Raw genomic sequence first — 14,263 nt, 5'->3', positions numbered from 1 at the left:
TATAACCCAGAAGGATGTACTTGATATCAAATGATCCTCTTTCATCTGACGTACGTGGCATATCTATCCGATCACGGGTCCGCGAGTAATTCAAACAAGAGTAATGGGTGTGCAGCGTTGGTTTGTGTACATGACATTATTTTGCAGTTACTTCGTCTGTTTTTATAAGTCAAAAGGATCGATATTCATGGTACTAGTGGATAGCCCTGTGTCTCCTCTTTAATCTGATATGCTTGCCATATCTATGCGATCACGGGTTCGCGAGTAATTCAAACGATAGTAATGGGTGAGCAGGTGAACGCAGAGGAGTATAGACTGTAAATATGATGCAATTTGATTTAATTTCATGATTTTATTTTATTTTCATACTTGATCGTACAGACACGTGCGTAGTCTCGTTGGAAAGCCCCACTTCTGCTCTGTCACACAATAAAAGTTTTTATCTCGCTGCAATGAACAGTTCCGGAGCAATGTAACAAAGAAGAAAGGGTGTGTTTTTTGACGCACTTTGCGTCAATCGGGCAATCTAACAAATCGCGATCAACATGTTATGGCTGACAGCCCTAATACAAACATAACGTTAACCATCTCACTAGTTGTAACTGCCGCTAGCTAGCTGAAGTTTACTGTCGTATAGATGTAGCAAACCATGTTCAATCTTTCTGCCAATTAACATTAGCCTACTATAGCTTCATAGGCTAAATGCCAAAATCCGATGTTGATCGATCCGTCATCACTGCACCCTCAATTGACATTTACCACAGTTGCCTAAATATGTGCAGATTCTTTGAACTTTTTTGAACACAGATCCGCTGTTCATAAGGCCATAGCATAGGGCCTATGTACAGATGTAGCCTACTGTTTGTACAACAGGGCAGGAGCACGCAAAATACATCATTCAATCTCTATGGACGAAATTCTCGCTTGACCCACCGGCAAACGCGCTGAGACCAGGTCGGGGTCCCCTAGCGGCTCGGGGCTCCAAGCAGTTGCCTGGTTTGCCTGTTGACAAGGTGCGCCTCTGGACACGTCTGTCCCTCGGTGTCAGTCATTCAAAAGATGGTGGAATCAGAGATTTTTTTGGAGATTTTTATGGAGACCTAACGGTCGAGCCTCGATTTCGTGTAACCCAATGCATTGGGTTATTATTTCTAACCCAACGCTGGGTTAAATCTACCCAAAACATCATCCAGATGCCTTGACCCAGCATTTGGGTCACTGAAACAACCCAGCAGTTTTTAGAGTGTAGCAACCATAATTTAAAAAAAATCCCGGGGGAGAAATCTCCCTCATCCCAGAACTTTTAAAAAGCTTGAAACACCACTATAGCCCACGTAGCCTACAGCCGGTGTTGTAAAAGTTACGCTTCATGCGGCTATTTGATAAGGGATGACACATAGGTAGGTGGACGTGATTAAGAGGGGCTTTCTGTTCCAGTTTATGTAAAGGTTTTTCTTAGGCTCAATAAGGAGAGAGTAAAATTTTGTATTTATTCTGCTGCTTTTTGCCAGTTGCTACGTACGCTCATCAATACGTCAACAACACGCCTCTTTATGCAGACAGGACTTAATCCCCATTTCGTGCCCATAGACATGAACTACGACAAACTTGCTCTGCCTGAACAATCTGATACAACCTCACATACACAAAACGTTAAAAGCCATGTCCTTGAAATGGATTAAAATCGCTTGGTAATGTTGTGTAAGCGACAGCATGTGTAGACAAAAGGCATGTGACCAGCGTTAACGGCAACCTACAAATCTAGAGGGTATAACAAATGCTCTCCAGTTATTACCTACTCCTAGAGTAGGGCTATTCAACTTCATAACCAGGTGGGCCAGACAGGAAAACCACTGGGTCGTTGTGGGCCACTCAAAATACGGTGTTGCTAAAATTACTCCCATTGTGGCTATTAGAGACATGCGTTCATGAGTATCCAGCTACATTTAATGAGTCAAGTCAAATACATTAACACACACAAAAAACACCAATGTACACTCTAAAAAACATTGGGTTAAAAACAACCCAATTTCAACCCATCCACTGGGTAAATAGTGGTCGAGCCCAGCACTGAGTTATATAAGCCCCGAATATTGGGTTGTTCGGTCAACCCAATGAGTTGGGTTGATAGTCTAACCCAAACATTGGGTTATCGTAACAAAACTGTTAGGTTAAACCTACATAATTGTTGGGTAGGCTATCTTATACAACCCAGGATTTATATTATTTTCACTGTCATCTCTGGGTTATGCTGACCTAATTTATGGGTTATTCTAAGTATCTTATTTTTCTCCTTAATCCAATCACTATTAATTGATAATAATTCAAATAAATGTTTGCAAATCATTAATGTTACAATATAATGTTTTAAAATCCATCCAATGGGCAACAATAGCCATGCAATGAAATAAAACAGTTCGACATTTATTTATTTGGCAGTTTATTTTTTTAACAGATAGCTAGAAAAAGCTTGTGATACTTCCATGAAGGCAGGCAGATTCCACCGTCCGTTTTGGGGATCACCCCTGTGAATCAAAGAAAAAAAAAGAGTGCATTAATCACTGTTATTTACAGAACTTTATATCAAGATTTTCATGAACCATTATCATTGAATGATGTTGACAAACATTAAAAATTCACCAAGAGACAAATTATTAGCGCAACACACTCGGAAACCATGACCACCTAGTCTATGCAGTTATAATAACTTGTAGTTTCTAGTTCTAGATGCTAACGTTACCGGGTAACGTTATCTAAAAGACTGTCTGATAGTGCTACTACAACCAGAGCCCGTCTTCTCTGCTACAACCAAAAACACCCAGTAATGTTAAGTTACATGGCTATAATATGAAGCTACCCTGAATGAATTAATAAGATGTTGTTTGCCATTATTATTACCGTATGTGTGGCTTGTGAAGAGACTAACATTACTTCAACTGTGTTGGCTAATATTAGCTGACAAACGTTAGCTGCAACCATAGTCTAGGCTACAACCACAAAGCATATTTAACTAGCATTGATGCTAGCTATATGGTCTGCTAAATGTCAACCAGCTTGGTATGCTCATTTTAGTTCGTTGTAAAAGTTCGTTTTGTTTCTGTCAGCAGTTCATACCCAGTGAACAAAGAACTATGTTTTTATGAGTCTGTCTTTGTGTATATTTAACATGAACAGTAATTGTAAGTTAATGTTAGCTAACGTTAGCATGAATGACACAATTGTTAACCTGTTTGAGGCTGAACGAAATTGGCAGGCAGAATATCCATTCATATCATGAAGGGTAGCTTCTACATCTCTGGGTGGACTTTTAAAATCAGTCATTTTAAAAAAAAGTTAAAGACACATACCTTACGAAATCGCCTGATTTCCATTGCATGCTGACAGCTGGTGGACTGGACGGTTGGAAGAATAACGATGTTTTTTCGAACTCTCAAATAACTATGCAGCTGTGTTAAAGTCACCCAGGTGCTGGGTAGTGTACTCCACGTCAGGTGGGAGAGAGGAGGGGCGCTGTCCTAAACTATCAACCCAACAAGCTGGGTTACAGAAAAAAACCCAACATGAGTAAAAACAACCCCACAAAATGCCCTGACAGCCTCAACCCAACGTTTGGGTTGAGAAAATAACCCAGTATTTTTTAGAGTGTATGTGGTGGACATTCTTTTATTCTGAGATACATCAATAGGCTCTCAAAACAATTCCAAACAGACATAAGGTGCTTATAGAGCAAATCCATACAGATTTTTTGTCAAATAAACCAGTAAAACAGTATTAGGGGATAGGATATATTACCCTGGAAATCCAGAGTTCTCATGAGAGCACAATGGAATTGTCTCTGCGAGACACTCTGGCAAAGAGCAATGATGCACGTTAATTTTTCCCCTTGTATTCCGGTGAACCAGCTAAACTGATGAAGACAGCGCTGCAACGTTGGAGGACAGTACACATTGGTCGTATGTTATCCGATTGCGTCGAAGTCCAAAATCATTCAGAGTAAACATGGTCTAGTGTTATCCAAATGCGTGCAGTGAGATTTTTAAATGCATGCTTGTTGCCTGCCCCTCGAGTTGGGCCATTAGGCCTACATTGCTCTTTGCCAGACCCTTAATCTTTCTAGATTATCAGGGTCTGGATTTTCCAGGCTAGCAATAGATGGCCCTTGTAATAATATTAATGAACATAAAAAACAACAATAAATAAATAGATAAATAAATAGAGGTAAAGAATCAGGGGGTGTTAAAAGCTAGGGAGAAGAGGTAGGTGTTTAAAGCTACTGATAGTGGTGCAGGATTTGACCTTTTATATAGAAGGCTATTCCAGAGCTGGGGAGCATAGAAAGCTCTGTCACCTTTAGATGTACCGGTAGATAGTAGTGTGCAAACCTGTCATGAAGGTAAACAGTGGCTACTTTGAATAATCTGTTTCATAAAGCATCTATTTCCAAACATTTTATCCGTTAAAAAAATATGTTTCATGTATGTAATATATACTGGCACACATGTGCTGATTGGCTATAATGTGTATGTCTGAGCCACAGAACTAAAACACAAACACTGGATTATTCTTTTTTTTTGAGAGAGAGAGAGAGAGGCCACACGATTAGAATTGTGGACTGTACCTTTTTACACTCTCAGAAATACACAATTGACCACTGCTAGAAATGACTAGAATAGCAAACACTTTGATAAATTATGATCTAAAATCGAATCTAAAAATTGTGTTCCTCTTATTTTCTCCATACCGATATGGACATGATTTTGATCTGGGCTTTGCCCTGGGTCAGTGAGCGACATACAGTGTTACCCACAACTGTTTCTAATCAAAGATTTACTGCGCCCTAGACAAAGCCTGCATAGCATGCCTTACAGATTTACTGCCTCCTAGTGGACAAAGCCTGCATAGGATGCCTTACAGATCCACTGTGTATTGATGCAGTGTTTTTTTACAGTGTTTTTTTTCTGTTTTAACTGTGGATATTACAGATATCAGGGAGCTGCCTCATGAGTGTGATGGTGTTTGGGCAACTATACCCGACTCAAAAAATAAAAAAAATGGGGCCCACTGATTTCTGATGTTGTGGTCCCCAGTTTGTCTAGTGATGAAGCCCCTGAGTGTCTAGTGATGAAGCCCCTGAGTGTCTAGTGATGAGGGCCCTGAGTGTCTAGTGATGAGGGCCCTGAGTGTCTAGTGATGAAGCCCCTGAGTGTCTAGTGATGAGGGCCCTGAGTGTCTAGTGATGAGGGCCCTGAGTGTCTAGTGATGAGGGCCCTGAGTGTCTAGTGATGAAGCCCCTGAGTGTCTAGTGATGAGGGCCCTGAGTGTCTAGTGATGAAGCCCCTGAGTGTCTAGTGATGAGGGCCCTGAGTGTCTAGTGATGAGGGCCCTGAGTGTCTAGTGATGAGGGCCCTGAGTGTCTAGTGATGAAGCCCCTGAGTGTCTAGTGATGAGGGCCCTGAGTGTCTAGTGATGAGGGCCCTGAGCAGGGCATGAAATTGGCACCCGCCCACACGCCAAATGCGGGTAACTTTTGTGATTGGCGGGTGAAACTGTCAATGTACCTGCCACGTTGGCGGGTAGCCAATAAGACAACACAACAGTGAGCAAGGAGATGCACTGTCCAGATTGCCGTTTGTAGGCTATGGCTCGGAGAAAGCGAGATCAAACCCATTTGCAGGGGTGGGTAGTAGCCTAACGCGTTACATTTTTTTTCGAGGAACGGCAAACGACTTTCCTTTTTCAAAACGGTAGCCTACTTCTACTCTTACTCAAGTACATTTTTGAGCCAATAATCTACTCTTTTACTCCGCTACATTTCAATTGCCTTTACATTACGAGTACAAGTTTATTATTGGAGAAAGTATCTCGAAGAGGGAAAAGCGCACCTCTCCCAGGAGAAAAGAAACAGGGCTTCAGAATGCGTTAGCCCACGATTATAAAAGCAGCCTACTAACAGCTCAGTTAACACAATGATGTACAGTTGCTGCATCTTCTGGTGAGGCTGCCAGAGTAGCAACGAGACTAGAGGTAGGCTATGACATGACACGGAAACTTTCACGTATATTCATTTCTGGCCAGCATCGTTCAACAATCACATTGGACAAGGAAAGTAGGCCTGCAACTTAATTTACAAGCAAAGCAAATGCACTGGAAATCGAGCATACAAGTTAGAAAAAGCCTAGCATTTATTTATGTAGCCTCAATGTTGCAGGACATGACATGAGGCGGTCGGCTGAGAAAACAGATAGCCTGCTCGCTCTGCCCGAGTGGATATGCCTAGGCTATTTTAGCCTAAATATAGGTTTACCCATAATATAGCCATTGTTTTTAGGTTACATTGTCGCGGTGGAGTTATAACCAGACTTCTAGCCATGCAAAGCAGAAGAATCAGCTGCAATGTATTGGAAGACTGCTTTTCAATCCATAGCCACGTAATGCTTATTTATTCTGGCTATGATAAAGTATATTAAATAAAATATATTTGAATTGGGCTTTTAAAATATGTTTGACTATATGATTAGTCTACAGAGGAGGAGAAAAGCAAATAGGCATAAAGGATACTTTTGTATCCCTTTAAAGGTCCATCAAAAATATAAAAATCAAGGCCTACAAAAAAAGTACTTTTTTGCTTTTACTTGAGTACTGTAATGTGTATTCTGTACAAGTTCAAGAGTCGTTCACCTTTATTTTGGGCACAAAATAATTTTGGCTGGTAAAAAACCACTGTGGCAGGTGGATTTCAAAATTCACCTGCCACAGTGGCTGGTGGACAAAAAAGTTAACTTCAGGCCCTGGCCCTGAGTGTCTAGTGATGAGGGCCCTGAGTAGGGCTGCACAATTATCGCAATCGTAATCGCAATATGAACCAACGCAATTACCGAATCGCAAAAGCTACAAATAATTGTGCACAATTCATTTTTATCACATTTCTGACTTTTATATTAATTTCATCCTCCTTGACTCTGCCACTTCTGATTGGTGAGTGTGTGTGAGGGGCGAGATCACCAATCAGGGGTGGCAAAAAATTAAAAAGACATTTGGAATATTGAACTGAATCAATTCATTGACATTCATAAACCATATTGAAATCACAATCACAATATCTGTCAGAAAAATCGCAATTAGATATTTCCCCAAATTGTGCTGCCCTAACCCTGAGTGTCTGGTGATGAGGACCCTGAGTGATGGTGATGAGGCCCCTGAGTGTCTAGTGATGAGGCCCTAGAGGGGCCTATGACGAGGGGTCAGGCAGGAGCTGCTGGACAGAGGCAGCATATGAGAGCAAGAGGTGCACAAGAACTAAGCCGGTCTAAGATTGCGGAGGCAAAATATTACATTTATTTAGAGCACCTTTAATTATCATTTTAACTGCCAAACCCAAACCTTCAGCACAACGCATTCTCCATTCCTTGGCTATAGGTGGCAGTGTTACCATATCTGCTGCAGTTTTAAAGGCACGAAGAAAAAAAGGTTCAGGGAGTTGTTCTGATAAGATAAACAGTTTTGCTTAAAAACGTTAGTTTGTTGGCAAACTAAACAGCAGTTTTATTGTCGTCACTCGTCTCTATCTGCTCGATCTGAAAGTCATAGCTTGACATTTTCATCCGTAAATGTTTAACCTGTCACAGTGCGGAAGTTGATGCAGTGTTACCATACAACATCTTGGCTAACGTTAGTTACTGTAGAGTAGCAGAGCCCTTATTAGACATTCTCTGAGAGTAGGCTAGCCCCTAGCAAGCAAGCAAGCTAGCTAGCTATGAAGGACACGCTTGATCTTCTTCATAGATTCAGCGCGCACCCTGACTCGCGCTGCTGGTACGTGGCCTGGAACCCAAAGGGTACACTGCTTGCTTCATGTGGCGGTGACCGAGCTATTCGCATTTGGGGGAAAGAAGGTAAAGGTCTTAACGTTAGCATACTGATCAAAATCTAACGGAAGCTTAGTTTCCGGCCAGTATCTGGTAGCCCAACATGTAACGTTAACAAACTTACTTTAAGTCATTCTGCTGTGCTCAACTCAGGAGTTAATATTACAGTAACATTATATGGAAACAATGAAAGGTATGTGAATAGTAATCAGTGCAAGTGTAAGCGATGTGTTTGCGCTTTTCACGTAGGCGAGTCGTGGGTTTGCAAGTGTGTGCTGTCAGACGGCCATCAGCGCACCGTCAGAAAGGTAGCTTGGTCACCATGTGGGAACTACCTGGCCTCTGCAAGCTTCGATGCCACAACGTGCATTTGGAAGAGGAAGAACGACGACTTCGAGGTAAGACACTAATGCATCATTGACAACAGGCCAGGAAAGTTTGGTTGGTTGACATCTTGTTGATTTGACAAACATAGCACTAACCCAACTGGCTTGAAAGGATCCGACCTTTATCATGGTAGCTCTGCCAGATCCCAGCCGGATCCGTGTCAGTTTGCCAGGACATGATAACTTTATTTGCTACGTGTGTGATCCGCAGTGCTTAACGGTGTTGGAAGGCCATGAGAACGAGGTGAAGTGCGTCGCCTGGTCCCCATCTGGCAACCTCTTGGCCACCTGCAGCAGAGACAAGAGTGTGTGGGTGTGGGAAGGTAACCTCAACCAGAAGTCATCTCACCTTTTTGGACTTAATATGGAGACAGATAGCTGCCTTTATAATGCAAGTGCATAAAGAATGAAAACGAGCGCAGATTTAGGAATCGAGAGAGTAAATACAGAAACTGACTTAAGTGTTAAACCCATAGATAACGGATAAGAGAGTGTGGGTGCGGGGAGGTAACCTCAACCCCAACTGATCTCACCTTATAAGACTAAGGTGTTGTTGATAATCCCCAAACCATGTCATTGTAATCTTGTGATTCTTAATAGTTAGAAAACATACACGTCATACCATTTTTATTTAAACCCTTGATCCCTGTAACTCAAGAGTGTTTGTATAGATATATAGACTGATAGACAGACAGTGAACTCTCTCTCTCTCTCCCTCTCCTGCCCCCCTCCAGTGGACGAGGACGATGAGTACGAGTGTATGAGTGTGGTGAACTCCCACACACAGGACGTCAAACACGTGGCCTGGCATCCCACCATGGAGGTAACGTCAGGCTGCACCGCGTCTGCGGCTCTCATGAGTCTTGTTGTGGGTTACATGGACATTGTATAAGTGAGTCTTGTGTTTGTATGTTTCAATGTGTGTATGGAGCACAATGGTCATTTCCCCTCTGGGTGGAATAAAGTACATCGAATCGAATCTGATCTAATCAAAAAATAGATAGGAAAAAGTCAGCTGCCTGGAACGCTGGAGGAAAGTAAGGGGATGTGTCTGACTGGGTTCCAGTGAAATGCACATACTCACCACCATAGATATTAGAAAGCTAGATACCACACTGGGTTCCAGTGAAATGCACATACTCACCACCATAGATATTAGAAAGCTAGATACCACACTGGGTTCCAGTGAAATGCACATACTCACCACCATAGATATTAGAAAGCTAGATACCGCACTGGGCTCCAGAACGTACGTAAATAGAGTCTCCATCTTGGTGGGGGCAACAATAACTGGAGGCCAATGGAGAAACACGTGACTGACTGGAAATCAAACAGGCGTCTCTGATTGCAGCAGGTGTTGCTGTTACTCCCCCATAGACGATAAACGTGCTGCCCCCACCAATATGGCAGCCGCGATTACGATGCCACTTAATAGAACTCGACAGTCAATGAGGGATCTAGCTTTCTAATGTCTATGCTCACCACTGGGTTCCAGTGGAATGCACATACTCACCACTGGGTTCCAGTGGAATGCACATACTCACCTGAGACTACGTTCTGTAAACCCCACCCCCCCTCCAGCTCCTGGCCTCGGCGAGCTACGACAACAAAGTGTGCATCTACAAGGAGGAGGACGACGACTGGGAGTGCCGGGCCACGCTGGAGGGCCACACCTCCACCGTCTGGAGCGTGACCTTTGACCCCGCCGGCCAGCGGCTGGCTTCCTGCAGCGATGATCGCACCGTTAAGATCTGGAAGGAGGTGCAGCCGGACGGCGAGGTTCCGTGGAAGTGTGTGTGTACGCTCTCCGGGTTCCACGGACGAACGGTGTATGACGTGGCGTGGTGAGTACCTTGGGCTTCTCTGAGCTTCTGGTTGGTTAGGGAGTAAATGACAGAGGTTTTGAGCTGCTTCAAGCTTACGGTTTCCTCTGAACCACACATACATTTATGTGAGACAAGATCAAATGAAGGATTGTTTCTATGCAACATTTTCATTAATGAGGCCTCAGGCCTTGGACTGTAGAAAGCGCCCCAAGGTGTCAGGTGTTGAGGGTTCCTACACAGTATGGAAAACCTGGAAAAGTATGGAATTTGATTTTAGTAATTTCCAGGTCTGGATAGGTATGAAAAAAAGAAACAAGGGTATGGAGAAATATTTGTTTCCAGACTATTGCATCTACATTACCAATCACTTCACTCAGGTCATAATGAACCATTCCTACTGCTGTGTAGCTTTATGTGTGTAAATGTGTAACTGTCAGTCCATATCGTCAAGATACAATTACATGGGGATCCTTCAGAAAAAAATCTCCCACAAGGGGACCCTGGCACCAAAACCAAATTGAGAAACCCCTGCTCTATGCAAGTGCCCTACCCCATTGTGCACTGGTATGTTTGCGTAGCTCTGCTATTCTCGGCTAAAACACTGCCACTTTTTCCACTAAGACATGGATACTGCATCTGATAAACCGTTAATGCAAACAAAAAAATTTGAAAATTTGAAATGAAAAATGTGTAGGAACCCTGTGTACTGTATGTAACCTGCTCTGTACGAGCTGGCTACTGTTATAGATAGATAGATACTTTATTGATCCCCAAGGGGAAGGTCAAGGTCTCAGTAGCATACATACATCACACACAACATGCACTTACAGCAGAAAAAGTAATATACATATTTAGTTTAGTTTTAGTTTATTAGTTTTGTTTGACAGGGACCATGCATAGAATAGCTTCTATACCAGGGTTAGCTAAATAGCTAATTTGCACCTGTAGTCCCTGGGCAGGATGTTCAAGCACAGTAAAAACATAAACAAACACAGACATGAAAAGACAACAAGATAAACATTACAAATAGAAGAAAAACTAAGTGAAAAACAAAGAGCAATGATCACAAGCTTGATTGTCCTTCAGCCATGTCTTCAAAGACATTTTAAAACTTTTAAAACTTAGAGTCTCTGATATGGAGTGGGATTGAGTTCCATTTTCTAATTGCTTGATATGAAAATGCTGATTGGCCAAAAGTGGTCTTTTTGAATGTAGTGTCTCCTCTCATTGCAGCCCTAGATACCCTAACATTGTCTCTACAGAATGACACACATTGCTTAAGTGGTGGTGGTGCAAGATCATGGGTCAATTTGTACATCAGGCACATGTCAGAGAACCAAATAAAACTGTCAAATGTTAACAGGCTATGTTTTTTTTATAATAGTACAGTGGTGATAATTTCTTGGTTTTTTATCAAGCACTTTCACAGACTGTTTGTATAGAGAGTACAAGGGTTTCAGAGTGGTCACACCTGCCTGGGACCAGCTTGTAGCACAGTAAGACAAATGGCAGAAAATCATTGAGTGCATAAACAGTTTAGCAGCATGTAAGGGTAATTGATGTCTAATATGTCTAAAAGTAATCAAACTCGCTCTAACATTTCTAGATATCTTCTTAATATGCTTTCTGAAATTTAAATTGGAATCAATGGTTATGCCCAGATATTTAAAGTGGTCAACAATTTTGATCATCTCTCCTTTGACCAAGATGTCAGGTTGTTGCTGTGCATTTCCCTTTTTAGAGAAATACATAGCAACAGTTTTACTTACATTAAGAGTCAGACAGCTACTAGTTAGCCAATCTGACACTTTATTTAGGACTGCAGTAAGTTTTAAAGCAGCCTGTTCTCTATTTTTGGCATGTGTATAGATTACTGTATCGTCCGCATACATTTGGATATTGACATCTGGGCAAATCAGAGGGAGGTCATTAATATATAAACTAAATAAAATTGGACCTAAAATTGATCCATGTGGGACTCCAATGGAACTGTTGGCAAAGGAAGAGCATACATCATTAATTCTGGTGCACTGCTTCCTTGAATCTAAATACTCTATCCATGTCAGAGCTTTAGGGGAAAAATTAAACTTAGATAACTTTGACAACAGAACATTATGATTTACAGTGTCAAAAGCTTTTCTGAAATCAAGGAAAACAGCACCAACAACACCCCCATTATCAAGGATAGATTTAATTTGCTCAATAAAGTAACAGTTTGCTGTCTCAGTTGAGTGGTTATTTCTAAAACCAAATTGCATAGGGTGCAGTGGAGAATGGCCCTGATTTAAATGGTCCATCAACTGGTCACACACTATCCTTTCACTCACTTTAGAAATGACAGGGAGTATACTGATAGGTCTGTAGTTGGTAACATCAGTTACATCACCAGCCTTGAAAACAGGAGTTATTGCTGCTGTTTTCCAGGCCATAGGAAAAAAACTATGATTAAAAGACAGGTTGACCAGATGTGTTATTGGAGTGGAGAGGATATATTTATACTACACAAATGCACAGTCACAATCAAAAACATCTTTAGCCTTTGAGTTCTTAAGGTGGCCTATGGTTTTAACAATAGAGGATTCTGTGACCTCAGATATGTTAAAAAGTGGGAGATTGTCATTTGGTGGTGTGATGCACTTCTCTCTAGGTCCAAATCCTTTTGCTAAGTCTTGCACAGAATCAATGAAATAAGTATTAAACTGACTTTATCTTGTGTTAATGTGCCCTGTACTTGTAGCTCAAGCCCCTTATCTCTGTTACTATTATGATCCTTTTTAAGGACCATATTAATGTTTTTCCAAGTTTGCCTGCTATTTCCTTTGGAGTCCTTGATAATGTTGATAAAAAAAGTTGCTTTTGATTTTCTCTTACAACTTTTGATTTTCTTTTACAACTTTGTTACGCAATTGTTGAAAGGTTCTTCTATCATGGGCTAACCCAGACCTAACTGCAGTTTTTAATGCATAGTCCCTCTGCCTCATTAAAGCCCATACTTGTTCACTGAGCCAGGGCAAGTTTTGCTTTTTCCTAGAGTAAATTATATTTTTACTGAATTCACTTTTAACTTTGTTAATCATAGTCATTAAGCTCTCAAGCATCATCAACACTATCTGTGGCAAGCAACTCACTCCAAGAAAGTTGTTTAAATTGGCATTCAAAATCATTGATAAGCCGTTTTGGTATGACGTTAAAGACCTTTTTACTTTCCTGTTGATACTTAAACCTTTGCTTAGTTAGTTTCCTAGAAATCAGTGTCAAATTGTGATCTGATAGCCCAGTCAGAAAATTAAAAGTTTTAGTTATTCTCTCTGCCTTATATAAAAAACTCCACTGTACAATAGACAGTAGAACATAATCATGATACTAAAATACTAAATATACTATATAAACTAAATCAAATATATATACATAAATATCTAAATAAATAGCTAAATAAGTAAACAATTGAATGGTCTTTAGATAAACTGATCAGCTGTGTGCTGTCTCACCCCTGTCCCTGTCCAGGTGTCGGCTGACCAGTGCCCTGGCCACAGCCTGCGGGGACGACGGTGTGCGCGTGTTTAAGGAGGACGTGACCTCTGACCCCGAGCAGCCCGTCTTCTCCATGAGCGTGCACGTGCCCAAAGCGCACGGCCAGGACGTCAACTGCGTGGCCTGGAGCCCCAAGGAGGCGGGGCTTCTGGCCTCCTGCAGCGACGATGGAGACATCTGCCTCTGGAGCTACAAATCAGAGGATTGATATCCCGATTGGCAGGCTAGAGGACCAATGAACTGTGAACGTGTTTCTGTAACGGAACGTGAGCCTTGCGGGTTGAGTCGGGGTGTAGGCAAGCTTTAAGATCAGTCGTGTGCCAAAACCATCAACACCCGTGTGTGAAAGGAATCCCAACTGAGGGTGTAAATGCTCATTTGTTTCAGAGGATTTTGCCATGCCTCATTTAGTATTGTCTCTGCCTCTTTAGGATCAGAACAAGAGCACCTCATATGAAGTTCAACATTTAATTCACTTCACACTTTGTGAACAAACAATCCCTCCTCTTAAATGCTTTTTTCTGGTAGAACTTTTTCCATCATGGCTTTTACATGTGCTTTTTGATTTTTCATGTGATTGTCACGCAATGCAAATGGACTGAGTTTTGATTAAAATAAGAAATTTAATTACTAATTGTGTGTGGTGAAGAGAAAG

General features: G+C 41.6%; 1 protein-coding gene across 1 annotated transcript; it reads left to right on the top strand.

The window, feature by feature from the left end:
* Positions 1-7,450: 7,450 nt before the first annotated feature.
* On the top strand, positions 7,451-14,242 carry ciao1 (cytosolic iron-sulfur assembly component 1). The gene is made up of 6 exons (XM_076270027.1): positions 7,451-7,892; positions 8,115-8,263; positions 8,463-8,574; positions 8,986-9,074; positions 9,833-10,095; positions 13,582-14,242. Exons 1-6 carry the CDS (start codon positions 7,754-7,756, stop codon positions 13,814-13,816), a joined length of 987 nt encoding a protein of 328 aa, XP_076126142.1. The 5' UTR covers positions 7,451-7,753; the 3' UTR covers positions 13,817-14,242.
* The last annotated feature ends 21 nt before the right edge of the window (positions 14,243-14,263 follow it).

Source organism: Alosa pseudoharengus, unplaced genomic scaffold (assembly GCF_046254945.1).
Source record: "Alosa pseudoharengus isolate Yale_2024_CS ecotype anadromous, Long Island Sound unplaced genomic scaffold, YU_APseudo_1.1 YU_APseudo_1.1_scf_6, whole genome shotgun sequence".
Classification (NCBI taxonomy): Eukaryota; Metazoa; Chordata; class Actinopteri; order Clupeiformes; family Clupeidae; genus Alosa; species Alosa pseudoharengus.
Note: the sequence above shows the minus strand (reverse complement) of the source record. Positions and strands in the feature narration are given on the sequence as shown.